Source organism: Odontesthes bonariensis, chromosome 4 (assembly GCF_027942865.1).
Source record: "Odontesthes bonariensis isolate fOdoBon6 chromosome 4, fOdoBon6.hap1, whole genome shotgun sequence".
Classification (NCBI taxonomy): Eukaryota; Metazoa; Chordata; class Actinopteri; order Atheriniformes; family Atherinopsidae; genus Odontesthes; species Odontesthes bonariensis.
This window is the reverse complement of record NC_134509.1, coordinates 6,196,682-6,224,622: the sequence shown is the minus strand read 5'-3', so window position 1 is coordinate 6,224,622 and position 27,941 is coordinate 6,196,682. Positions and strand designations below refer to the sequence as shown.

General features: G+C 41.6%; 1 protein-coding gene and 1 long non-coding RNA gene across 5 annotated transcripts in view; one reads left to right on the top strand and one right to left on the bottom strand.

Annotated features, from left to right (window-relative positions):
- Positions 1 to 1,331: 1,331 nt before the first annotated feature.
- LOC142378303 (uncharacterized) lies at positions 1,332 to 6,424 on the bottom strand. The gene is made up of 3 exons (XR_012769602.1): positions 5,487 to 6,424; positions 4,493 to 4,545; positions 1,332 to 4,229 (listed from the first exon to the last, which is right to left on the bottom strand). It is a non-coding gene; the product is annotated as an uncharacterized LOC142378303 (long non-coding RNA).
- rhbdl3 (rhomboid, veinlet-like 3 (Drosophila)) overlaps positions 5,172 to 27,941 on the top strand; it is an 81,660-nt gene continuing 58,890 nt past the window's right edge. Inside the window, exons 1-3 of one of the 4 annotated variants that reach the window (XM_075462634.1) lie at positions 5,172 to 5,440; positions 5,644 to 6,116; positions 6,396 to 6,419. In XM_075462634.1, coding sequence (XP_075318749.1) covers positions 5,916 to 6,116; positions 6,396 to 6,419 — 225 coding nt within the window. In that variant the 5' untranslated portion in view covers positions 5,172 to 5,440; positions 5,644 to 5,915. Of the gene's footprint in view, positions 6,117 to 6,395; positions 6,420 to 27,941 lie in introns of all 4 variants that reach the window. The other 3 variants (XM_075462633.1, XM_075462632.1, XM_075462635.1) reach the window with 3 other exon arrangements.

Genomic DNA, 27,941 nt, shown 5'->3' with positions numbered 1-27,941 from the left:
CCCCCCCTCAGAGACATCCAGTTGTGCAGTGATTTAAGAAAGAGGACAATTTGTTTATCGCTAATGCGACATTTCCCACCATCGCAACGCCACTTAGTGTTCTGCCTGAAACTTTAGTCACAGCCATATTTCCAACAGGTCAGCGATGGCTTCAGGTTAGCTCTTTTGGATAAGCCTCTGATGAGTTGATCAAATCTACTAGAGTGTCATCTGACTGCCGACTTAGTGAAATCTGATATATTGTGCTGATGGCTTGGCACGATCACTCCAGCTTAATTTAAGTAGGGCAGAATCTCAAATATTTCCTCTATATTGCACATTATGACTTATTATGTCTTTGATCTTTTTGCAAATCCATGAACTTTTGGAATATCTCTCAGGATCACGTGAAAATATGACAGATTATTTTAGATATTCTCTCAGAGTTTTGGACCTTACTGTTTGTCAGGTAAAATGAATGAATAAATAGGTGAAATAATGTTGTCGTGGGTCAATAAAATAATTAAAATGGCCAAGAAATAAAAACTTTTAACACCTGTATTTAAAAGTGTTGCGTAAACATTTGAAATAGCTCAAAATGATTCACAGTTTGTTGTTGATATGATTAGCTCACTTTGGATCAACACAGATTATTTCCCATGAGTTGTAACATTTAAACCAATAGATAACACTAAAGCTGCACCCACAGTGTACTCAAAACAGGAAATTTCCCATTTTGTAACTGGATCAATCACCCGCGATATCTGTTACTGTTACTGTAGTCATTTTAGCTCTGAAACATTAATGTTAGTTCCACAACTAAGCTAGCCAAACCAAAGTTAGCTAGGTTGCTAATAGGCTAGTTTTAATGCCAGCAACAAGTTGTTTTCCTAAAAATAGTAGAATTTTTTTTAAATTAAGTTTTTAACAGGGTTGCTTTGAAGTAACCTCTTAGCTTCTAAAATCACATCAACTACAATAACATTAATTACAATGTAGCGTTATTGGGTATTTATATACGTATTAAATATAAGGATTTATGAGATGTTCTTACAGTCTCAAATAAACCTTACCTCGAATTCAGGGCACCACCTACCTAGGTTTTGACTTAATTTAAGTCACAGTCAGGTAGGAAAACTGTTCGAAATCTTACGATCCTGGTGTTAAATTAATCTTTCAATTAATAATCAATTAATAATCAGTCTCATATCTCGCTACTTTCGTGAAGTTCTCGTTTGGTTGGACAGACATTACGTAAAGAAAGCATACGACACAATCTGTGATTATAACATATATATATAGATATATGAGCTGTTTATTACAATGATATGATCTTAAACATGAACCTTTAAACAAACAGGAGATGCATGGAATATGGGTGATTATATAAAACACTTAGTGAATATAAAATAAAATATGGGAATGGAGAGTTACTGGATTTATTCAAATAGTTTGGGTTGGCTGACTATTTGAAGCTAAATACTGACATTTCGGATTAATTTATCATTCTGTGAAAGCCTCGAGACATCCATCAAACCCACTTTAAGGTAAAAACGGGTCGGTCTTACTGTGCTGAAGTTCTGTTTAGTCGGTTCGGAACACGGCAGCGGCCACGCGGGGTCCGAGGGGATTTCTCTTCCGCTCTCTGGGCCTTCCTGGCTGTCGTGGCTGACTTTAGCGGACTTCTCAGTTGCTTCTTTCACCGGGAAACCGAAACGATGGTGCCGAGGACTGTGGTTAGATGATTGAATCTTGTGAGTGTCAGTGGGTCCGTTGCTTCTCTGATGAAGTGAACTTAAGTTCACAGAAGATTAATAAAAGGTTGCTTGGAGTTGGCTTTCTTGGTAGGAAAAGGTGATGATGGCGTGAAACAGCGGAGGTTAGGACGTGCGACGTAGAAGGACGTGGATGGCGAGGGACGAACAAAAACACGTAAAACGTGCATCTTCAGAGTATTTCAATCTGTTTCTTTGTTCGGGTCTTTCTTTCTCGTCTCCGGGGTCTCACTGGGTTCTGGAGGGTCTCCTCCGGTCGTCCGCTGCATCGTTATTCTCACGTCCTTCCGTTCTCTCCTGAGATTATGGGAAAACTCCCAAACTCTGGTGAGCTCTTCTCTTCTGCTTAAACCATCTCCAAAACTCTCTGAGCAGCTGTTCTCTGCTCAAATCTCCTTCTGAAACTCTGGGTTGGAACCCTCCTGGAACAAGAGGCAAGAAGCAAGAGAGCAGACGCCTGAAGCGAGCCAGCAAACGAGAGAACTAGAGAGAGAGTGTTTTTCGCGGGTTCCGGGTTTTGACTCTCGGAGGCGGGGCTTACACTACTTTTTCAGCCAATGACATGCTTGAACTGTGTGCATGTCTGTGTAAGGTGATCTGTGCTATATGGGGATTTCTGGATTTAGACAAAGAAAACTCTTATTTCTCCATTACTCCCATCTCATAGAACATTTGTCTCGGTGATTCTGAAAACACCACATCTTGTTAAGATATGCAGATTAAAGATATAACATAGACTTGTAATATAAAGACATCAAAATAACACACATGATAAAGACAATTATGACTTTCAAAATTCAGATGAATATCTATGAAATCGTGACATATGAATAGTGAACCACACAATGTTAATTTTCTGTGTTAACAATGGGGACACCAAACAAATACCAAATAGATACCGAAGGGACATCGTTAGAAGTTAATAGTTGCATATATCTTGTCCATTTTACTGAGTCCTCTGGGATTTAAATGTTCAACTAATCAACACTGCAGACCACTAGGGGGCAATGTGGTTCCATCAGGCAGGTTGGGCATTTTCCAACAAGTTTGTTTCTTCGTCAATATTTAAGCCAGAATCGTACAAATTGTCTCTATATGCGTCTTGTGATCAAGCTGGAAACCTGAAAGAAATTGTACACGGTTATCAAACACATTTAATATAGTTTTAAGATTCGACTAAAAGTGAGTCTTATGAAGTCTTCTCAGTTCGTGTGTAGCCATCTGGTCGGTTTGCTGGTGAAAAGGGGTGTTAAAGTGTCAACTTTCGAGTTATGGTCCAGATAAGATAGTAAGTGTCCCACTTTTCCAAGAGTGAGTTCTTTGTTCGTTAGAGTCTATCCCAATTTTTATTGCAAGTGTCTGTTGCTTATTTTTTTTTTTCACTCCCAAAAAGCTTTTAAGAGGGTAGAAGGTGAACGTAAATTAGGCAGTTTCTGTCTCTTTTTCCTTTGTGGAAAGAAAATGAAGATCTGGTTTATATCCACATACGTAAACATCCCCCACAGGAATGTTGGTTTTGTCAAAGTTTGAAAAACTCTTAATCCACACGGCACTGTGACTGCTACAACAAAGACAAGACGTGTAAACTTTTTCATGAGCTCTGTTTTAAAAAAAGTGTTGTGATGAACCAGTGTTCAGTTCTGTCCCTACACAGTACCTACACAGTTGTGTTTGAACTGAATGTTTCTGCTCTCTGCAATTGGGGAAACATATAAACATGTCTGAATGCCCTGCGCTGTCCAATTCACAGGGAACCACTGGGCAGTCACTAGGAAATGTAGACGTTTGAGACAATTCACAATGGAAAACCTCTACTGGAAGTGGGGTACATACCCTGTCATATGATATGAAAGCAAACTTTGTCCAACCAAACTAAACAATTGATTATTAAGCTGTATGGCATCGAAAAGTTAAGAAAAACAGCAACTGTGCAGCGGTATTTTCAGTGAGCGAAACATCTACTTTAAAATCACTACAAATGAATGTATTTGGAAGGTGGAAGATGGTGTTAATGAAAGGGTGCATTGGTGTAAGTTCATCAGTGGTTGGCGCCTGCAAACAGCCTTCAGTCGCACTCCTCTGACAAGACGGCAACACTGTGTTGTCACTCCTTAGCTGCTAATTTACACATGAGCTAAGTTCTCCCACATAGCAGGTGTTTTTCCTGCTGTACTTCTTGCCTCTCTTCTTCTGGTTCACACTCTCTTCCCTTGCCACCTCTGCCTCTCCTCTTACAGCTCTTTGGCTGATGTTAGTTCATGACCTGCGAAATCTTTCTTAAAAGCTCACTTTTGGCCAATCGGCTGCTTTTGATGGAAATTCCTCTTGTGCTTTTCCCTCACTCCTTGGTGACATCCATCCATCCATCCATTATGTATACCGCTGAATCCGTCGGTCGGGTCGCGGGGGGGCTGGAGCCTATCCCAGCAGTCAATGGGCGAGAGGCGGAGTACACCCTGGACAGGCCGCCAGTTCCTTGGTGACATGTAAAACAGAATGTAATCTGGACTGAAAGACTGTAATGAGGTTTAGTTATTGGTTGATTTCACTCTCTTATATTTGTAATGAGTTTTGCATGTACACTGCATTTTATAGCTTGTGTGGCAGACCTTAAATCTGATTTAACTTTAACAGGAGACAAAAGTAACTGTGGGAATATGAAAATGGGACTTCTGGCAGAGATCAAGCCTATATTTGTGCAAATAAGTTATATGGTATGTGTTGTGGAAATTACACACCATTATGCCTGGAAATCGGGATGTTTCATGAAAAAGTTTCAGCAAACCACAGCCTAAAGACAAGAGATGGAATCATTACAAACTTAGTACGAAATTGGCTGAACTGGAGACGCCACAAGAAGTTTACAAAATTCTCTAAAACTTCTTCAAAGAGAAGCAATGACATGAATTTCAAACATTAAATAAGACATTTAATTTATCGATGCTGTGTAGGAGTCAGGACAACACTCTCGGGGAGGAAATATATAACATAATGAAGCCACACTGTTTCCATGGCAATGCAATCATGTCGAACCAGGGGGATTTTCACCAGAGAGATACCGATGAACCAACACGTTATAGACCACACATGATGCCTCCTCATGGCTTCCACCTATGTATTAAGTGTGTTTGATGTCTCACAGGGTAATAGTTGGGTGGGTGATTGCAGCAGACCTGCAGGGGACAGTTTGGATCCCCTGAAGTAATCAGGGACAAAGCCTACATCCTCGCACACTCCCAGCTCTTTTTTTTTTTTTTTCAGTGTGAAGCAGAATCAATTATCGTTTATAACATGAGATGTGAAATTATTCAAATGTGAATAAAAGTGCCACACTGCGGCAGCACATATGAAATTGTCCTGTGGGCTGTGACACCCAGCTGCTGAGCCAGACACCCGGAGTTCCTCGAAATCCCTCAGCTGGAGTGGCCGGTGATCCCTCCTCTCTCCCTCCTCTCTTCTCTCCCTCCTCTCTTCTCTCCCTCATTTCTCCTCCCCCACCCTCACTCTCCATCTCTCCCAGCACCCGGGAGAACGAATACGCGTGGAGCGGAGTCGTCTCGTCCTAGCCAGACTCAGTCGATGTGTGTCCCCCTCCCAATTTTCTCCACCCCATCGAGGCTTCCGGCGGAGGAACCAGACGAATGTCTTCGTTTTGGCGCCGTCGACCAGCAGAAAGCGCGTGCCAGGTGTCATGACGCACCAAAAAATTTGGCACATTTCCCAACTTCTCACCTCGACTCTGCCATGTGCGCGCGTTGCTTGAGTCGACTTTCACCGGCTGCTGTGCATGGAAAAGCCACACGAGACTTTGTGCGTCATCCGGGCCGGTTTGTGATCTGTGTCGTGTTGTCACCGCTGATGATAATGATGATGTAATTGTTTCTTTCAGACGGATCCGCGCACTGCTGCTCCTCCTGCGTCGCGTCTTTGAAAGTAAAAAAAAGGAGTGAAACCCGTCTCAAAAACTTGGATCGCTGCCCACTTTCAGTGGCTCCGCTCCAGATCCACAAACATCTGACTGCTGCGCTGTAGTGAAAGACCTTGACACACCATATCACTGAACTTCATCAACTTTTCCCCCTTTATGCGGATGAGGACTTGGTTGCGCTCGAAATCCCTGAATGCGCACACATTTAATGTCTAATCTCCAAAGCAAGATGGATGTGGAGTACAGTATGTGGAGTCATTGAGGATCTGTGCGCTGGTCTCCGTGGATGTATGGAGAAGAGCAGGCAGAGAATGACTGGCGGAACCCGGGAGGCACCGGTCAACATCTCTCCGGCGGTGGCTGCCAACGCGGAGGGCGAGGAGATCGAGGTTTTGGAAAGTACCGACGTCCTTCCCGTCGCTCCAGAAGATGTGGTAAGTCTGCGCAGGCTCAGGTGAACACACGACCACTGTTTATTCTTTACTCGGGGATTTAACTTCACACAGTGGGCTGACTTTATTTTCACAGCGCAGGAAGTATCAATAATCAGATGATTATAGCATGCGATTGCAAGGCTGCTGTTAAGAAAGCCCCTTTGGTCAAACAGGTGCTCCTCTCCTCTCTGGCACCTCTTTCTGAGTGGATTTTTCCGCCCTTCTCCTCCTCTGAATCACTCCTTCACCATGCTCTTTTCTTCTCTTTCCTTGTCTCAGCAATGGAAGACTCTGTTTGACAAGGTATGTATGCCAAGCCTCAGAGGCTTGAGTCTCTTCCTATATGCATGCTTCACTCTTTGGCTCATCTGTGTGTGTGTGTGTGTGTGTGTGTGTGTGTGTGTGTGTGTGTGTGTGTGTGAACTGTGTGTGACCTGTGACTTAATCTTTATTATGAGTTCAGAGCAACTCACACATATGATTATCAGCTTAAAGGGTGAGAGGCAGGCGGAAGTTTTGCGCTATTGGACATCAGTGGGAACAGGAAGACAGGACAGCTGCTTTTTAAAAGAGAAAGAACTAATACTTAGTGTGCTTTACGTTGTAATTATAAAGTACTCTGCAGAAGTCTGGAGCTGCCTCTAATTTTTGGAATATTTTGCTTCCAAGGAGACAGAAATTTTTTTTTTTTTTTTTTTTTTTTTTTTTTAGCATTGTTTCTCCAGGCTTTCTGAAGGAATTTTGAAAGTTTTTTGAATGGAAATTGGCTGTTATTTTTCACTCATTTTCAGTCCAGTCCTTGTACTGGACCATTTTTTTTCTTCTTTGTGAAGTACTTTGTTAAAGGCAGCCTTTAAGACAGGCTGCTAGTTCCAATTTCTGTAGGTACATCTAGAAAAAAAAAGTCCAAAAGGATGGTACGGCAGGCATACAGTGATGTTAAAGAAGATATGTACATCTAAAGAAAAACTTTGTCATTCCAGAACCCTAAAAAAAACTATTCCTGAAGACTGCTTCAAGAAATGACAATAAAACTCTCCTAAGAGGGTTAAACCTGTGTTGAAAAAAAAGGTGATCATTGACTTATGAGCCAATTAGAATGGTGCAAACTATGTTTTTACCTGATTTGCTGTATTTCCTTTTCTCTTCAGTGCACATTTGTTAGTAAGTTGTTACACTTATTGCCTGTTTTCCTGGCAGTATATAAAGAAATGAGGGGGGTTTCAGACTTTTGTAAAGTAATGCACTTTAACGGTGGCTTTACCACTAACAGAGTGAGTTTAAGGACATTTAGCAACGTGGTACAAACCAATTTTCTGCTTAGCTGAAAAAACAACCGGAGTCAGTAAAAATGAAACATTAAGATCTCACTTGGCTTTATTCATCTCGCTCATGTTTGCCAGCTTTGCTGATCTGTGCCACTTACAGCATCCCTGGAGATCGTGCTGGTGTCTCGCTCATTGCTTTTTATTGCTTGTATATCGCTGCTAAAATGTAATTAGTTTCTTTTTGGGGGGTAAACATGCATGGCGACAGAATTTCATGAGCTAAATGAGCTCAATTAACGCTGCTGCACTCAATGCAGTGAAGACGGAAGCCCCAGTTTGTCATTTAGCCTGATTGGTCAGTTTTATTTTTAGACCAAAATCACGACAAGTGCAGTTTCAAAGCCCTCACCTGCCGTTTTACAGTCATGGCTTAACATGTAACAGTGCAGGGGGCATCGGAGCGGGAGGACGCTGGAGGCTGTGGGTGTGTCGCTCACTGACAGTGACCCCGGTAATGACATTAGGGTGATACATAATGCTGGATCCATTGATCTATGAGTCAGAATCGACTTGTAAGCGACACATGTCACCGTGCAGACGCACGCATTCAGCCAAGAATCCCCGGGAGAAGAGAAACAGAGACCGGCTGATAATGCAAGGAGCAGCCTGTACTGACAGACGGCAAACGAGCCTCCTACTGTCGCACACACAGACGCACAAACACACTTATGCATGCACAGCTATCGCTGTGTGGGACTGCTGCAGCACCTGCCTGGCCCGGGGCCCCCGACTTTCCACTATGGGTAATTGTATGCATTTATGTATGTGCATGTGTGTCTGTGTGTGCAAAGGTTAGCTGGGATTGCAGGGTGAGTCTGAGGCTCGTGTCAGGCTCACTCTTTCAGGGAGAGACAGAGGTCCCACGGGATTACGTTGTGACTGTGTGTGTGTGTGTGTGTGTGAGTGATGGAGCATTTGCAATGGGTGGGCATTAAGTGGGCCTCTCAAGCCACTGTCTGTATGCGTGCCGGATGGCTTTGAGTTTCCTCAAGTGGGCGTTGGCCACAAATTAGAAAAAAAAAAACAAAACAACAAAAAAAAAAAAACGTAGGTTTGTCCAAATGGTGAGGTTACGTTCTCTCAGGCGGCAACAAATATCCTTTCTCTCTGTCCCTCCTTCGCACTCACAATGAGTTGCTCCATTTGTCAAAGGGCTGACCTCGGAGACCCCCTGCTTCTGTGAAGCGACAAGAGAACTGATTGGCCTGGAAAGGAAGGGTTTTAATCCATCCTGGCAACCTGTGTTAGTGCATGAGGGACAAAAGATAAATGCTGGAAGAAAACAAAGAGGTTTTTATTTGTCTACAGATGCTGGCTGCAAAGTTCATCTGTGCTTGTAAGTCCAGTGTTACGTTCAGTCTTGTTTATTTATGCAACTGTATCATATCGCAGTTCTTTTTTTTTCTTTTTGTATGAAAGTGAAGAGCAGAGAGAGGAAGGACGTGCAAACAATGGTTCCCCCGAATAATCTTCTTTTTTCAAATTTTTGCACCAACAATGTAACAAACACGGCTACTTTTCGTGGCACCGTGTATCACTTTCGGGATTTTCTTCAGTTTGTTCAGCATACCTTGGCCTTTACCCTTCCATACATCCCATAAGCTACAATCTGTCCTTCTACTGAATACAACGTGATTTGAACAAAATATTCCAGCTCAATAAACAAGCAAAATAAGATGTCCACAGATTAAGACACTGGTTCATATTTTGTGTAAATCAAGTCTGACATCACAGCCCGGTTAAATGCAGAGCACTCTCTGTTCTGTCCGTCACATTAAAGATGTTTACACAGCCGAGTAAACAGAGGCTAATCTTCTCCTCACTCGTTCTTTGGACTACGGCAGTTTGCTCTGTATACATGTCATTTTTGCCAGCTTCACAATCATATCTGAGTTTCATACCATCCGGGGCTAGAATCAAAGTGCTGTGTCGCTCTGTTCCCTTTCCTCTTCTCTCCTCTCTCCTCTCTCCTGTCCCTGGAGAGGATTTTGTTGCTGTATAAGTACTTCCCTCCTCTGTGTACAGGAAGTTAGAGAGCAAACCTCAGAACGCTTAGATTTATGTTCCCCATTGCTTGAAACAAACAAGAAGACTGAGCACAAACACAGCTTAGCAGATGCACTCTTCTTCATAATGTGTCCCAGCATCTATTTGTCCACTACACACACACACACACACACGCACACAAATCTGGAAAGGCTGCTGTCATTGTAGCCTGATCGTACAAAAGTACCATCCCAGAAAAGAATCCTGCTCTTTTTTTTAGACTTTCCCTTCTGTGCTGGATGAATAGCAGTTATTTAGTTGGATTTTTTGTTGGAATTTCTGGGGATTTTAGGATGGACCAACGTTTTTTTTTGTGTAGGGCTGCCTGATAAACTGCATTAATAACATTTACATCCCACTCTGCAATGAGCAGACACATTTGTTTTGTGCTCGTTGGGAAGGCACATCTGGTGGATTTTTGTGGCTAAGGGAGAGATATGAGAAGCGTTTGACAGGATTTCTTTGTGCTATGTTGACACTTGTGTGAACCAGGAAAAAAAAGTTCAGTCGAAAAGCTTTTGTCTTTTAGCCGCCTTCACTTTGAGATTCATTTTTTCGCAGGTCATCTTACGAAGAGCAAATCTGGATAAGAAATTGTCAACCCTTTAGCGTGGAGGTTGCTAAAAAACTGTAGAATGTATTTCAGTCATATAAAAGTCTGCCTTTAACACTTGCAACAGTCTTTTTTTGTCGACCTTGTAAAGTATCAGTGAGGAGTAACGTGTCTTGAAAGGGATATTTCGCCTCTTTTGACATGAAGCTGTATGACATCCCATATCAGCAACATCATTTATGAACATCTTCTTACCCCCCGCTGCGTCCTGTGAGCCGAGTTCCGGCCTCGTTTTGGCGTTGACGAAGGTAGTCCGGCTAGTTGGCTGGGGTTTAAAAAATAAAGCGTCTTGCTTCTCAAAACAATATGCGTTCAAAAGAGTAACACATTTGCATCACAAAATCGTTCATCCAGAAAAAGTCAGACCTCACATCGCTTGGCGCTATTTCTCTCTCCCTTGGTGTCACTGCGTGCTGTGTAAACTGTGCAGACCGAGCAGTAAACACTGTAACAGGTGCGGCTATCGCTAGGTGGCTGAACGCATTGATATGAAGGGAGAGAAAATAGCGCCAAGCGATTGTGAGGTCTGACTTTTTCTGGAGAACGATTTTGTGATGCAAATGTATCACTCTTTTGAACACTTTATTTTCGGGACCCTAGCAAACTAGCTGGACTACCTTCGTCAACGCCAAAACGAGGCTGGAACTCGGCTCACAGGACGCAGCAGGGGGTAAGTCAATGTTCATAAATGATATTGCTAATATGGGATGTCATACAGCTTCTTGTCAAAAGAGGCGAACTATCCCTTTAATGCTGGGCTGAGTTCCAGCGTGCATGTGCGTCTGTGTGCATGTGTGCGTCCCCTGTGTCCTTTGTGTTGACAGCCCTCTCCCAACCCCACGTTAAAATCCCCCTGGCATGCGCCTGCAGTAGCTTAGCGTTTAAACACTTTCACATGGCTGCATACTTTCCATGAAAGTGTTTCCCTTTTCACTTCTTGGTCAGTGGCACAGAAAAGACTCCGTCGGTAATATTATCCCACAACAACTCTTTGGAACCACCCAAATAACTGTGCTGTAGGTGTTCTAGGAATGTTGTCTGGACTGAGGGTCCCAGTGTGTGTGGCAATATGGGGAAAGCAAACTTTGATAGAATACACAGTATATAATCATCATCACATCACATCTATACTTAAAAAGATTTGGAAATATGTTTTTTTTTTATATATAGTGTCTTCTTGCACAGCGCCATGCCTCATAAAGTGCACTGTTCCACCCCCCAGGAAACTGTTACTTAATGGGAAACCCAACTGTGAAGCCTCAGCTGTGTTTAGTGGTGCATGCAGGGATATGGTGTCCTGCCACGCCCTGTCAGTTCTACCCACATGGAAAACAAGGGGGTTTAGACAGTGAGCTCATAGAGAGAGGTCAGTGCAGCGGATGGTAGTTTGGCAGTTTTTTTGGGGGCGGGGGGTCTTTAGATCTTTGGTTTGAAAAATTGGTTTGGTTTGTGTCTTAGCGCCATCATTTCAAAGAACAAAACCCAGAAAGTTTAATGGATAGTATTTCAATAAATAGTTGGTCAAATAACACGAAAGTAGGGGTGTGTATCTCCTTCATAAGACGATTCGATACGGGGGCCCATCTAGATACATGCATTCAGATACGTTATGGGGACAATTCGTTTTAAAACAGAATGATTTGATGTGATTCAAAGAGATTCGATGCTGTCTGATGCAGCTGACATTTTCCTCTACATATAGATTTGTTTTTCCTTGTCAATTAAAATAAGCTATTTCTACAAATATGTCACACAGCCCTAAACTAGATATACTGTGTATTATAAAAAAATAAATAAAATAAAAATTATTAAAAAACAATAAACCAGAGAATTACAGTATTTGTTTTAATCTATGTTGAATTGAATCGGAAATTCAATTGAATCACAGCTGGCTGAATTGGAAAGCGGGCGGGTGGTGTACAAACTTATAGTTATAGTGTACACCATGTCTTAATGTTTACTCTGATTTTGACTTTTGAAGTCATGCTTTGATCTGTAGCAAAATCTTATTCAGCTGGATTTTAATGGCAGAATTGGGCCATCGACCTGTTTATGACACTTTTTATTTGATTCAGGTATCGACATAGTGATGTAATCACATCGTTAATGTTAGAATCGGGTTCTTATTCATCTTGGTTAATCTCTACACCCCTATTGGAAAGGGCATTTAACTTAATTCAGAACTCATTTTGTGATCAAAATATTTAACACTTTAATACTTCTTTGTACCCTCTGTGGTATATCTTTGCGTTAGATGGCCCGTGGTTTCATTTCATATATGTGTTGACTTCACACTCTCCTTTCTCTCTTTTATCCACAATATTTATAGTGTTCTGATGTGCTTATCAGCTTAATTACCACTGACACATGCACAGATGGCGGAGGTCACAGTGTGCTGACCTGCTCATCCAACGCTGCATCAGTGACTGACACCAGCTGAGTCTCGGGGGTGACTCAGAAACACTTTGCTGTGACACTGAGCCGTGTTGTCTTAATTTAGGATGATGAAAGCAGTTATAAGCCTCAAATTACGTTCCGCCTCATTCTGGTGGGAAGCGCCTGGGTGGTGTGGCGACGAAACAACAGAGAGAGTTTCAAACATTTTCACTGAAAGATTTAATCAGCGCTCATCTTTCGCCGCTCCTCTGCCTCCCTCCTGCTCAGCTCCAAATAGATTTCCTTAATGAAAGGCACAGTTCCAGTTGGCAGCGTGTGAAAACAGTCTCTGCTTTAATGCAGAGGTAAAAATAGCTGCTGTATCTGTTGATCTGTAAATGGAAGAAGGAAGATGTGCCAGTTTATCTGTAATTGGTTGTAGTGTGCAGAACTCCTAAAGCAGCCGTGGCATGAAATCGCAGTGTTTTCGTGTGTGTTTGCGTGTGTCTACACACAGTATCCTTCTATACACGCCAGGTCTGAAAACGTAAATCCATTACAAAGGGACAAGGGAGGGCAGTGGTGGAGGCTGGGTGTTCCTGCTTCCTTTCAGGACCAACTTTCAACATTGTTTTTTTCTTTTCTCTCCTCCGATTGCTGGTTTTTCTTCAGAATGAATTGAGCTGATGTCGGAGCTTGCGCCGTTGTTTCCTCCGAAGCTACATGTTGTGTGATTGTGAGCTCCAGTATGTGTCACTGCTGCTATAAACTACTTTTGTCTGGAAGATCAGGTTTCAGGCACTTTAAACAAATTGATTGATGGCTGAATGTTTTTAGTCATTGTTAAGCCACATTAGTAGGAAAGACGATGTGTGATGTTTCCTAAGCTGTGTCCACACTAAGCCAGCTAAACCTGAAGACTATTTATACATGAAAACTATTTTATTTGGAAAGCAACATGATAGTACGTGTCATTGTTTGGAGGTCAAACACACAGCTGATCACTTCAAAGTTTTTTATTAGGTTTGTTCTGCACAAATTCTTGATAGTGCTTGTTCACAGACTTATTCCTGCAAACGTTTAATCTGAGTTCTGGCAGAGATGCACGGCATAAATGTCAGGCCTGAGTATTCTAAAGCTCCACTTTTAAGGTGTGAAGGTGTCATTTGTCACCTATATACGCAGTCAGTCAGACTGTCTCTGTTAGACACAGCTAACTCATAACAACAGAATGAAAACATGTAGAATTTGTCTTCTTTTGGAGGGATGTGGTGTGTTTTTTTTAAAGTGCTCACATCCTCTAAAACAAGCCGATTATAGCCTTTTTCATGTGTGTATTAGCGGCTTTATCATCACACAGTCCCCCACACAGTGGGACAGAGAATAAGCTTCTAGCTGTCTTCATAACAGGTATGAAAAATGAACAGAATTCAAAACAATGATCTGTTATTCTCGTTTTTTCTCGTCCTCAAGTTGGTGCCATTATTTTCAAAGCCGTCTTGGGAGATGTTATGGTCATTGAATTTGTGTTTCTGTAAAGAAAATGTGAGCTGTGTCTCTGAAAATCATTCTCACTGAAAGTGATGGCGTGCACCCGGGTGTTTGTGTTCCCAGTGATGCCGAGCCAAGCTGGAGCCAATTAAAACCCGCGTCAAATGACTTTGCAGTAGATGCGAATGCTGAATGCTGATTAAACACTTCCACATTAGAGCCAGATGTTAGAGGGTGTTCACAGGCTTGAGGTAAATTAAACTGTGAATGACCTATCGAAACCAGCAACTTATGTCACATGTGATGTGAAATCAGAAAATAGCAACAGTTAAGCTACAAGTCAATGGCTGAACTCGGTCTTGATCAGTTGTTCCTCTTCTATGGTTTTACTAAAAACTGCATATCAACATCAAAGGTACATGCCATGTGTGTTTCCATCTACTTGTCAAAGCAGATCTGAAGCAAACATTTTGAATTATTTGGTTCAAATCCACTTGACAACTGGATGTTGAGTTTCAATTAACTGGTCGTTGTGAATGAATCAGGCCATGTAATACCTATTGAATGTGGGCTATGCTATGCATGGCTGTGATAAACAAAATGATGGCTGCTGGCTGGAAACAGAAACCTTGAGGGAGAACAAATGAACAAGACTGGTATATATTTTTTCAGTTGTAAACATTGTGATAATTGCGTCATGTTAATGAGTATTTTATTCTGTTGGGTACCAGCTTGCTAGCGGGAACCACAGATCATTTCAGAACTAAAAACCAGACATGCAATCACCACTCCACCCTACAAGTCCCGTTTCCTCTCACCTCAGCATCCATATGTGACAGCTGTCTCTGCATAACCCAAAAATTGGTTGGTAAAAGGGTGGTGAAAGGGTGAAAATCAATCAGGTACCAGATCAGAGAGGAAGAGGGACTCTTTGGTCACCGTTGGCCCTGTCTTTGCTACAGCTTGTGGAAGAGGACCCAAATACAGGACTATTGGAAAAGGTAAAGGCAAAGAGAAACAGTAGATGATAACTGAAGCTTTATTCCCAAATGAATGTGCTGCCGAGGCAGGAATGACAAACAAAAACTGCAAGAACAAAAGGTGCAAAGCACGGACTGACCCCCCATGCATTCTTGCAATAAATGCTCTGGCAGATTAACTTCTATGCTCGAATATTGTCGCACCCGATGATCCTCTGACATTTTAAAGTACTGGGTGGAAAGTCCTGCAAGAAGTCTGCAGCAATTATTCTACCATTTGTGTTCTGACACGCCATCCACCCATCTGTGGAACATCTCTGGAAGATTTCAGGACTGCAGTGCATGTATTTGTACATTTGTGAGTTACAGCCTTGGAAGCCTCAGTGGTTTACCGACCAGTGAGGAACACAAAATGGACAATGTCTGCTTTTGTCCCATAGACGCCATGCGAGTGTTCACAGCAGACCAAATGAACAGAGCAGAGCGTGCAAAATATAGTTGGAACGTGGAACGAGAGTTTATATCAAATGGCCGGAGCGATGGCTTCCTGAGCGAACACCTATGTGAGCGAGGATCGGAAATTCTTATCGCTCAGCTCCGTTCACATGCTCTGGTTCACAGGTCCCAGGAAACATTCCTATGACATACGGGTCCACAGTGAAGCCTCACAGGTGCAGTGTTGACACAGTCACAAGAACCCTGTGTTTGCTGTGTACCCCTGAGTGTGTGTGTGTGTGTGTGTGTGTGTGTATCTGCTGATTTGTGATTCTGCTGTCAGGCACTTCCTATTAAGGAATGTTCCACTGAGCATTCGCTGGAGCCAACTTTGGTCATTCTCCTTGGGTGGATGTACAGTAACTCAGCAGGTGGAGTAGTCTCAGTTTTCCCTGATAATGCTCATTGGTGCACAAGTCTTGCAGGTTGCGTGAGTTGTTGAAAGAAAAATACTTTATAAATCACAAGGTTAAAAAGGTATGATATAAGTATGGACCATTTACTGTCCCTGCAAGACAGGTTAGATCTTATTGAGACAGATGGAGCGGCGACGACCGCACACGAAAGCTACCGGCACAGGTTTGTGTGTCCAAGCGCCAGCTACTTTTTCTGGGTTTGTACTCTAAATTGCCTGCTGGCTTACAGATCACTTTGTCTTGCTGTGTGCTCAGCTGTCCGTGAAGCACGATTCCAACAAATTGCTTCACCAGCATCTCCTTGTTTATTCCTCCTTCTCCTCGTCTCCCTGGAGAGTCTGTAGTTATGGCAGGCGGTTGCGTAATCAAGGCAATGCAATACACGGATAATGCAAAGGTAACTGTATTTTCTACTGCCTCCTATGCACCTATGAACCTGTATTGTGGGTTCACAGTTCACAGCCATGTTCTCTCTGTTTTTTTATTTTAAAAACATTATTTATTTACAAGCAGTTGTGTGTTTTAAAGAGATCGGGGGCTTATTATCTCATTTATCTTTTTTTTTGTGTATTTGTAATGACTTAAAATAAGTTTTAGTTTTAGTTTCAGTAATTCTATTATGATGTTGTCATGGTAACCTTTACTGGTCCAGCCAGGCCGGCTCAGCAGATGTCCAAGGTGAGTGACAGTGCTTAGCTTTCACACAGATCCGCGTTCCTGTCCTGTCCCCTCTGTGTCGTCTTACAGGGCATCGCGGCCGAAGCCTGCCAGCTGGGCCAAAGTGCTGAGGCGGCTGACTGTGACAAGGACAAAACCACATCACACTACACAAAAAAATTAACGAGGTGAAAATGAATGCCGTTTTAGATCATGCACTCCCTGCTGTGATGTTTGGCATCTTTTGGTTTGAAGCGGTGCTCTTGCTGAGACCTGGTGTGTTTTCATAAAGGGGTCAATTGGATGGAGTTCAGACCACATGTATGTGGTTTATGCTAACAATGCCAGGTGTCATGTGTACAATCCTTGGATGAGGACCTTTGCCAAAGAAAAGGAATACAATTAGATCACAGATGGAGTTGGTCCCACTTATATTAGGAAAAACCTGCATTTACGGTGAAGTCTTAGTGTTGCAGAAGATTCCCTTTTTCTTATGGCATTGCTTGTATGAACCCTTAATGGACAACTTATGTTTGGGGCTGATAAAAGAAAATCAACCTCTCCAGTGGGGAAAACCTAATTGTTCTCTCCGGAATATGAAGGAAAGCAAGTTTTTTTTTTTTTTCAGATTACAGATACGTCAAGACAATGCTGAGATTAGTAAAGTGAAGAGGTGACGGGTCACTGTGCAGATCTTCTAAATACGTCTTTGGGCCCAATCTTATGGAATTTTTGGTGTGTATACAGCAAGTGGAAATACATTTTGATTTGGCGGTTGGGTCTTGAGAGTGAATACTGAGTCCATGTGTCTTTTGTTGTTTTCAGTTTCAAAATCAGTTGCCCATTTCAACCATTTTTATTTGATGTGAACTGAGGCCAGGGATTACTGTTTCGTTTGATACAGAGAAATGCCGTGATTGAATTAACTGCAACGCCTTTTCAAAATGACATTTTAAAAATGTGGATTGTTATTTTACTGCAGCTGAGTAAGGGGAGCAGTCAGGCAGTTAAAAAAAAAGTAACGCACCGTTTATTATCATCCGATTAATGGCTGAGATCACAAGGAGCATGTCACAAAAACTGAAGTATCACATTTGAAAAAGCTCTCTCTGTTATTGGCTCAGCTGAATCCCCACATTAAAATATGACATTATGCATGGATGTATCTGTATCCTGTTTTAAAGCCTTTCAAAATGGCAGAGCTTTGGAGATTGAATTTGCAGCTGTGACGTAGCTTTTCTCTGCTTTCTTTGATAAGTGTCAAATTATTCAAACTTTTTTCTGCTCTCATTTTTTAAACATTTGTTCTGGAAAAGATTTGAGCTACTGAGATGCTCTCAGCAGTAATCATATTTATATGACACTTGAAAAAAGTAATTATTGTGACAGTACAACAAAAAAAACTGACTTTTAAAATGCATGTAAACACTTCAGTTTAAACACTTCAATCGAGCTTCTCCAAACTAAGCTACCTCACCTAGATTTAGCATACTTTAGTCAATAATTCTTTTCCGTTCCATGTATGCTTACACAAGAACGGTGGTCCAGTTTAGTGTCTCAGTCCAGCTGCAACTATATCTCGACCCAACTGTACAGTAAGTAAGTAAGTACTCTTTGAGCACATAGCTCTGTCTACCCTCTGTAAACTTTATAGCAAGGATTTTCTGAACAAACAACAGGCAGATTTGTTGGGTGAGTGGTGCTACTTTAAAAGACTTTGGGCTTTGACAGGAGTGAGTATGGGAGCTTCTCAGCCTGTATATCTATCCTTATCCTTAATGTTTTCATGTCACCTCCATACTTGGCTGTGGTGATCAAATTCCAGTGTCCTTGATGCATTTGGGTGCAGTCACACCTTTATTTCCAGCTGTTCTCTTGGAATCAGATCAACCAAAATGCATGTTAGTGCTACAGTGGCGAAAAAAAGGACTGTTCTGTGTCAGCACCATCATCCTGCAGTTCAGTTGAGTAAAATGTTGGCATTTTACAAACCCCATTTCCAGAAAAGTTGAAAAGTTTTTTAAATACAACAATTTTTTCTTTTCTTTTTTTGTTGCTTGAATCCATATTTTAAATATGCACATACTGAGGAATGATGTTCAATGTCTTCACTGATAATATCTTGAATCCATGCCCCAACACACTCAAAAGAAACTGGAAGAGAGACAACAAAACATGAAAGTTCATAAAATATACAAATAACGCTGCTCTAGAAGATTCTACAATCAGCAGGTTGGTCAACGACAGGTGAGGGTGTCAGGATTGGGGATAAAAGAAGCATCAGGAAATCATCAATAAGTCTGAAGAACTTTGGTCTTTCAACATTTATAGAGTATGGTGAAGATTCAGGGAGTCTGGGCCAATCTGAGTGCATAAGGACAAAGGATGAAAACCTTGACCCTCAGGCAGGACTGCATTAGAAACTAGGGCTGGGTAATATGAAGCTAAATTTATATCCCAATATTTTCTATCCTGAATGGCAATATAGGACCAATATATATATATATATGTATATTTATGTATATATGATGACACAAGCACTTTATTTAAGATGATCATATTATGTAGAATTTTTAGAGGCTCAGATCAAATTTAAACCCAGGTTTTCCTCTGTACTTTGCCATTTACTTTATTTTTATACTTTATACAGTGAGCAATTGCTGGAGCTATTCTCTCAGGTGGACGTACAGTAGCTAAACAGGTAGAGTGGCCTCATTTTTGTCACGCCCACGAGATTCTGCTCATGTTTTTAGTTTAATTTTTTATGTGTTAATCATGTCTTAGTTTTTTAGTCCATGTTTAGTTTTTAGTTTTGCCATGTTTTAGTTTCCCTTCACTCAGTTCATTAGTTCATTCCCGTCATCTGTTAGTCATTGTCACCAGCTGCACCCTGTCTCCAATCACTCCCAGCCCTCTATTTAGTTTCCAGGTTCCCGTTTCTTTGTCAGATCCTTACCTTCCTACTTTACCCATTGTCTTTACCCATCAATACCCCTTCATGCCATGACGCATGTTTTTGTTTTGTCTTGTCAAGTATTTATTCCTAAGTTTAGTTTTTTTTATATCCAGCTCAGCCGCGCCTTTTGTTTGAACTTTGTTTTTTTATGAATAAATCAAGTTTTCTTTTTTAAAAGTCCGTGTCCGTGTCCTCCCTCCCTCCACCCACCCATTGTGACAATTTTTCCCTGATAATGCTCATTGGTGATCGTGAAACCTAACAAGCATTCCTCCCGTTATCACATTTTGATTCAGTGTGGGTGTATTAACAGGGGAGGGACTGATGTGACGTGTGTGTGTGATAGTAAATTTCACTATTTTGGCTTGTAAAAATGATAAATACATAATTGGTTTGCCAAATACCATTGGGGAATAGAGTGCTTGTTTTAAATTGCAACTGCTGGCTGACCTGGAGATGTTTTTGTCCAAGGTATTCACAGTTAACAGAGAGCTGCAGCTTTGTTGGGTTGCGAGACGTAAGGGAAGGCATGTGTGTTGTCACGAGGCTGTTTTGGCAACACTCTGCCATGGAATGTAGCCCCATTTTGTCCAGGAAGTATTTACACGTAAGAAAGGTTGCTTTTTTGAAAAATAAAGCCTTTAAGTTGGCAACAATGAGAAGAACTTTTAAGCAAGTTCAGCTCTGTGTTGCTAAGAAACACAGAGGGAAAGGTGGGGGTGAGGTTCTGCCGCCAGGAGAAATACACACAGGCAGCTTTACAGATTTACAGCTTTACAGGGGACACAGACAGCATTGGATTATATCAGTATACATTGGAAAAGTTAAACAGCCCTATTAGAAACTGCCATGCTGCTGTAATCACTATTGCCACATGGGCTTGAAAATACCTTGAAAAAGCATTTTCACTGCATCCAGAACTGTAAACTGAACCTGTATGATGCTAGGTGGAAGCCATATATCAACTCTATCCAGAAATGCTGCCAAGTTCTCTGAGCACAAGCTCATCACAGATGAACAGAAAGACAGTGGACACGTGTTCTCCGGTCAGATGATTCCACATTTTAGCTGCTTTTTTTGGGGAAAAAAAAACTGACTAACTGACTGGTTTGAGGGTGCATTAGTGCCCATAGCATTGATGACTTGCATATGCAAATATCATTACCGTTGAATATATATTAGAGGCAGCTTAGGTCTGTCTTGTATTGAAATTGTATGGTGCATCATGAGAAGGAGAATCAGGCAGTGATGCCAACAGACTGTTGAGCATCTGAGATCTTGTATTTAGAAACAAAGCGCATTGATTCCTCTCCAACAATTATTATCCTCCGTTCCCGAATGATTTAGAAAGTGGAAGGCTGGTGGTGAAATGGGTAAAGTTGAAGGAGACCTCTAACTAAGATTAATTACTTTAAAAGTTGTATTGGGTGTTACAAAAATCCCCTCTTTTGTCTATATGCACAAATATTTTAACAGATCTAAAACATTTTTTTTGCCTGTTTCACTTTTTATAGAAAGGATTGTGCTGGTTAAAAGGCACTATTTTAAGCTCAACAAGAATCTTTTCCTTCGCCATACTAAGTTATTTTGGTGTCTAAACAGCCTCACATGCGACTTGTAGGAGTGGAAAAACCTTCAGCTTATCGGCTCTTATTACTATGTTAAGATTGTACAAATCTGTGATTTCCAGAAACGAAAAACAAGGACTTTTCCAATTTTCCAAGAGCTCCAGATGCAAACAGGATCTTCATATTTTTGTCAATGGAGCTGTTTTCTTGCATGAACAGTAATCCTTTGACACAAGGGAGTTCACAGCAGGAGATTGTGTCATATGTGTTCTCACATTTTGGTGTTGCCAGCCATGCATGCCTGGCCAGAGGGAAGGAGGTTTCAGCCAGTTCATCATTTGAAAGAACAACCAATTCTTGTTATCGCTCCAGAAAGATATGTCTGTTTGCATCTCCTTCACCTTGAGATGCTTGTACGACTAACCGAAATGGCATCAGCATGCAAACTTGCCATGAATTCAGATCAAAGCTGTTTGAAAATTAGCTGCTGTGTTCACACATGGGCTCAGTCACATGTGGTGACGCAGCTGGTGGAGGTAAAGCCTAGATGAGGACACATTAGTCTTTTGCGCCTGGTCCCTGTTGCTATGGAAGTCTCCCTTTCAAAGTGCAAAATTTGGGGAGTAGAGTATTTAAAAGAATCATGCATACGTATTCAGGAAACTTTGCACTCACAATTCATTACTAATTGTGGCATTATTTGCCATAGTAAAAAAAGGGCTGTCTTAAAAACCAAAAACCATGTTAACAACATGTTCATTTGCCCAGTTTAGTAAATCTTGGCCCAAGTCTCTATAGTGTCCATTCGAGGTGTGAATTCATGTACAGCTCCTCCAGGTAAAATTAAGGAAAGTTCAGGACTTGAATGGTGTGGATCGAGCTTTGGTTTACAGCAGTCGCAGCTTGCTCATTTGGCTGCCTGTCGGGGTCTGGCACTGAGACTGGCGTTATGATGAGCTTTTCTCCTCAAGGGTATCAGCTGCCAAGATTATGACATGATTAGGTGCAATAAGGATCCCCATTTCTGCTTCACTGCAACAAAGGAGTCTTTCTAAAATAAGCCTGACACTTAGATATAGATAACAGTGTTTGTGTGGGCACAGTAACGTACATATGTGCACGCAGAGAATGGGGATTTGTCAGTCAAGAGCAGTAGCAACAACATCGTCACTGTAATTATGACTCCCCTGAAGAAGAAATGAGTTTGGAGAAAATTGCTCAGTGTAATCAGTCTGAGATGTAGTTCTTGTTTTTTTTTCTTCAGTTTCACTCAGGACGGTCTGACCTTGGGATAAACTTGCTGAATAGTTTTCTTCTGTAAAGACTGGCAACTGTCTTGAACGTTTTTTCCACTTGTGATTAATCTTTCTCACTGTAGATTGTTGGACTTCAAATTGTTCTAAAATTGTCTTAAAAACCTTCCCGGACCGATGGATAGGAACAATTCCTTCTCAAAGATAATTGCTGATGTCTTTATTTGGCATTTGTTAACACACTTCTGAAGTCTTCAGCAGCGGTGCTGCTTACACTCTTGATTCCTATGGAAGCAGTAAGGGTGGAAAGAGTTTTTCTCACACTACTTCTAAATTTGAACTTATTAATTTAATTGAATAAATGACAAGGTGTACGGAATATGTTATGTGTTGTTGTTCATCTGAGGTTGTATTTATCTAATTTTATGACCTGGGGCTTTTACTGCAAAGCACATTAGTGCGTTAGTGAGGTAACTTCAGGTTCAGCTCTTGATACAAAGCTGGTTTTGCTTCTTACTGTGTTGTATTACCAGTGGTGTCAAAAGTACACACATTTGTTACTTAAGTAGAAGTATAGATACTGCAGTTTAAAAACACTTTGGTAAAAGTTGAAGTATCAACTTGACCTTTTTACTTAAGTAAAAGTGAAAAAGTATGTGCTCCAAAACCTACTTAAAGTATAAAAGTATAAAGTAACCTTTAAATAATTTTTTTTTTAAAACCCACACACAAAAAGGTAGATGCCACTATATGAATTGCAAGCTCAATTTGAAAACTGATTAGTTCTACATGTGGCCCAAGACAACAATCATAAAACCATTACTGTCAAAGACAAAGTCACTCAAGGAGCATGTTCTTTCTCAAACTTTATTGGAATTCAGTCCCATCAAAAAAACAAAAAAAAAGTCTTACTGCCTGAAAAAATATATAACTATGCCAGTTGTTATTCCGAAAACATCAGAGGCAAGGCTAACGCCTTTGACAATTGTTAGCTGCTAACCGGGCATGTCTTGGCATGTTCCTATGCTAGCCAAGCTGCAGCAAAATATATCAATTATCAGTTCACAGTTCGGTGGTAACAAAGAATAAGCTTATATTTTACCTCTACATGTTTTTTCAAATTGGAGGGAGAGTTCTTAAACGCCAAAATTATGTGGGTCTTGGGTGTGCAGAGTTTACATTGCACATTACATTGAGTCATTTTTGCACCTGACTATTTTGAAAAAGGATAGGGCCAAGGATGAGGAAGGTCTCTTTGGTCTCCGTCTCCATCTCCCGATACACTCTCGCCTGTGTCCGACCTTTCAGACATTTCGCCATCTTTTTCTGAATCTTTTTCTGAATCGGACATTTTGCGTGGCAGCTTCGCGTTTGCAGTTAGTTGTAGAACACCTGCTCGCTTCTGACGAATGACGATTTAATTTGACGAATAGCCTAACCAATGAGTGTTTGCGTTATATGATTCATCCAATTACACTCGTTCTCACTAGGTGTGGATGGCGCACATGACGTGAAATACATAAACATTAAACTGAAGCCAAGAGTTAAAAAAAAAAAAAAAACTGAAGCCAAGAGTAACGAGGCTGTTTGTTTTGAAAATGTAAGGAATAGAAAGTACAGATACTTGTGTGAAAATGTAATGAGTAGAAGTAAGAAGTAGGCAGAAAAATAAGTAATGGAGTAAAGTACAGATACCTAAAAAGTGTACTTAAGTACAGTAACGAAGTATTTGTACTTCGTTACTTGACACCTCTGTGTATTACCATGGGTACTTGTGCTGGAAACCTAACCTGCAGGTTAGGTTCCAAGATAAGAGATCAACGAAAGCTTTGCCTCCCGACCAGTCAATTTTCTTAGAAGTTGAAAACATAAAAGAGGGATCAGTGTGGGGTCAATGAGTCCCTTTACAACTTCGACTGGTGTCAAAGAGCGACTACTCTGTTTAGCTTTCACACAGAGGCATCTTTTTAAGAGATGTCATCAGAAGGAAATGCTTATGTAGCCTAAAAGACTGAGCTACATTGATTTTTTTTAATTTTCTAAACGATAAAAAAAAAATCCCGCCATCTTCTCATACAGTGCGTGTGTGTGAGCAGCAATTCAAATGAACTAACTGCATCAAATGATGTCTGTATGTTCCATGCATCAACATCAGTCCTACAAAATATTTCTAAAATTGACTGAAATCACTGGAAAAAATTTTAGACACATTTTTTTAACTGGATGACAGAGTCTTTTACAGTAAGTTCATTGTCTGTCTTTAACCGCTTTTATAATCTTTATACAGTGAAAAGATCATTCAAAACAGCCAGAGTTGTATCTGACAGAATTAAGACTCGGGTCTTTCTCACATACCTCAAGAATACACTTTTATTTCACAAGATACCCAATCATAAGTCATTAGATGTACTCCTGCTTAATTGACATACAGTGATATTGATCAGCTAACTGATTTATGCATTCAGGCAGTCAGTTTTTCCTGCTTTGTCTGCAGCAGCTGTGTTACTTTTAAGCCTGCTAGGAATCGATGATTGTGATTGATCATCTGATGCCAACTCCGCCCGTTTTACATGACCTTGCACACACCCAGAATTGGAAAACCTGCATTGAATTACAGAGTTGACAACCATTGTCGAAGTACAGCTTAGCGAGATCTCTAATGTCAGGGTTAGTTAACCCAGATAACCTGAAGATACCCTGGATACATTAAACCTGCTTTGTAGTACAAACACCTGGTAAGGACCAGGGGCCTCATGTACAAAGACTTGCGTGGATTTCCTACTGAAACATGGCGTATGCTCAAACCCAAATGCCCTCCAACGTCAGATGTATGAATCTGTGCGCACGCATCAATCCAAGCACATTTCGTTTGTACATCCCAATCAACGTGGAATTGAGCGCACATGTCGGAGCACCCGACTCCTCCCTGTCCACGCCCCTACTTAAATATGCAAATCATATTTAAATGAGCCCTGCACCTGCGAATCCCCTCGCTGCACGATCAGAAAATAAAGAAAAAAGAATGAAGAAGACGGGAAAAATGAGAACTTTATGGAAAGCGAGATGTCGGTGCTACTTTACAGGGGCACGTGCCCCGGTAAAAAGTGTCTGGTGACGTGCCTGGGTGGGAGCACATGTGGGTGACTCTGATTACCCCCAAGGTAAATACCGATGTTTTTGTGAAACTCACAACAACGTGTGCATACAGTAACGTGAAGATGAAGAAGTGCATCGAGGAAAAGGTGAGGCTGATTAAGACATTTCACACTTTACGCACAGGGTTATTAACATTTGCCCACAGAGACGATCAGGGGCTTGTTAGAAAGATCTTAAGCTGTCGTTTAACCAAAAAACAGCAAGAAACTAACTTTAACCACCGACTATGATGCTGTGAAGACGGGATAGAAATTGAGGGCGCACATACTCAATGCACGTCACGGGGAATAATATTAGTACAATTACACGAATAAAGTTACTCACCAAGAAGCCAGCCATCGCGCACAGTGCCACCTTGTAGTCTGTTCCCAACATGCTGTTACTCAGAATGTATGAATCGTGCGTTGAACCAGGGCACCTCGCCACAATGTTGGTTAATTGCATTTACGCATCACATATGATCTGTACATCGATCGAATGAAAATGTTTCCTGTTAACATACTAATTCATCATGTGATTGCGCTTTTATAGCAATGTGTGTGCAGTTGATAGCTCCGATTACAAAACCGGCTCTCAAATTGAGCTTTAATGTTGGCCTGTTGGGAATATGATATACGTGGCTGGCATGGCTCGGCTCAGGGTAGGCTGGCACAGTCCCAATCGGTTGGCCACCTCCCTCTGGAATGCCCCGGTTGCTATAGGAACCCCAGTGTGCACATCACCTGTGGGCACAGGCAGCGCATGGCTCCTCGCTGTGTTGCGCTCCAACGCCGGCCGCTGCTCTGCGCAAAGTTCCAGAAGGATTTCCCTCAAAACGGCTAATGAGTCAGTCGCCATTATATGCCAGCAAATCCTCTCTGTTGTAGTGAACACACGCTCTCTTCGAATTGCACCATTTGCATTTCTAATACTGCTAAAGCAGCCATTGTTTTTAATAGCATTGCACCACTTTGCGCATGCTTTTATATCCACTCGTGTAATTGCAGACACATGGGTGTATTAATTGTTTATCAGTATTAATTGTTCATGTATCTCAAATGTGCACATCACTGTCTGAGGACTAATTGTGTTCACATTTATTTATTATAACAGTTTCCCAACATCACCTTAGGTGTCACCAAAGAATCAACAGCTGCAGAAAAGTGCGTACGCCAGCCCTGAAGCTGCCGTGAGGCACCGCACATTTCCATGGTCTTTTCGCTCTTGATACATCTGATCGTTGACGTGAAAAGTGCGTACGCCACTATTTTGTGCGTACGCACCCTTTGTACATGAGGCCCCAGATGTCTTTTGTTTTTTTTACATGTCCTAATATGTAAAATCTTAGAATTCAAAGTGGGTGTACTTTATTTTTCACATGAACGTATATTTTGCTCCACTTTAGCCTTTTCTGGAAGTCTTTTGTTCAGCTTCTATAATGCAGTTGGAAAATGTTCCCTTCTTCGCTCAACATAATAAAAAAGAGGAGTTGATCATGGAGAGCGGGGACTGTTTCTTGCTTTCTGCCCTTAGAGGATTATGGGAATAGGATTATGAAGTAGAGGGTGCCCCAGTGGGACTTTTCACCACTGCCAAGGATCAGGAAACAACTGACTGGCTGACCGCCTGATTGTAGCTAATTAATGAAATCTCCTGCTTGCTAAAAGTGCTCCAAAAGAGCATGGGAGGCAAAATGTCAGGAGTCTATACTGTGATGCTTTTGTTTGGTGAGGGATTCGTTTTTTCTTGGACTGAGAGGCAGTTTTAAAGGTCCCACCCAGCCCAGATGGCAACCTTGAAAATGTTTTTGAGAGGCTGATAAGTATTACCCCTCCCCTCACATCCTCACTCATAGCTTTTTGCAGCTCCCCCTTTTTTCCTTTTCTTTTTGATATTTGACGTCTGGAGCCTCCTCTTAGGGGAGCCCAACCACTGGTCCATTTGCCAGCTATTAGAGATCATAAATCTCAATGGTGAATGGAGCTGCTGCCATCAGTGGTGCGGGGATTTGATGGTGTTGTCGGAGGAGTTGACCTGAGGGCAGGCCTGTGGCAGAAGAGTGGACTGAATGAGAGGAGAAAGACAGCCTGGAGATGGCTCATTAAACAAATGTTTCTCTGCGCTTTTTGTTCCCTGTCTTAGTCGTTGAAGTGCTGCTGAATGCACGGAGCAGTGAGGGGGTGTTTTATAGAGGGTTTGGCCTGTCGTTAAAGAGGGGTGTTCACCTCGATGTAAAGGGGTGGTTTTGAGAGAAAAGGTCACCAATCTCCCTCTTTCTCTCTGTGCTGACCTGCCAGTGCCCTATTCTTAAAGCTTCGTGTGTGTATGTGTGACACACACATTTTGACTTATGTATGTTTTTTGACAAATAAACCCAAGTTTGTGTGCTTGTGATATTAATGGCTGTTGTGGTATGAGTTTTCCCAGCCTGGTGTTCTTTTGTGTGTCTTAGATCCGAGTCCCGTTTGTGTGTGTTTATGTTTGTGTGTATAGTTGTATTTCCTCCAGTGT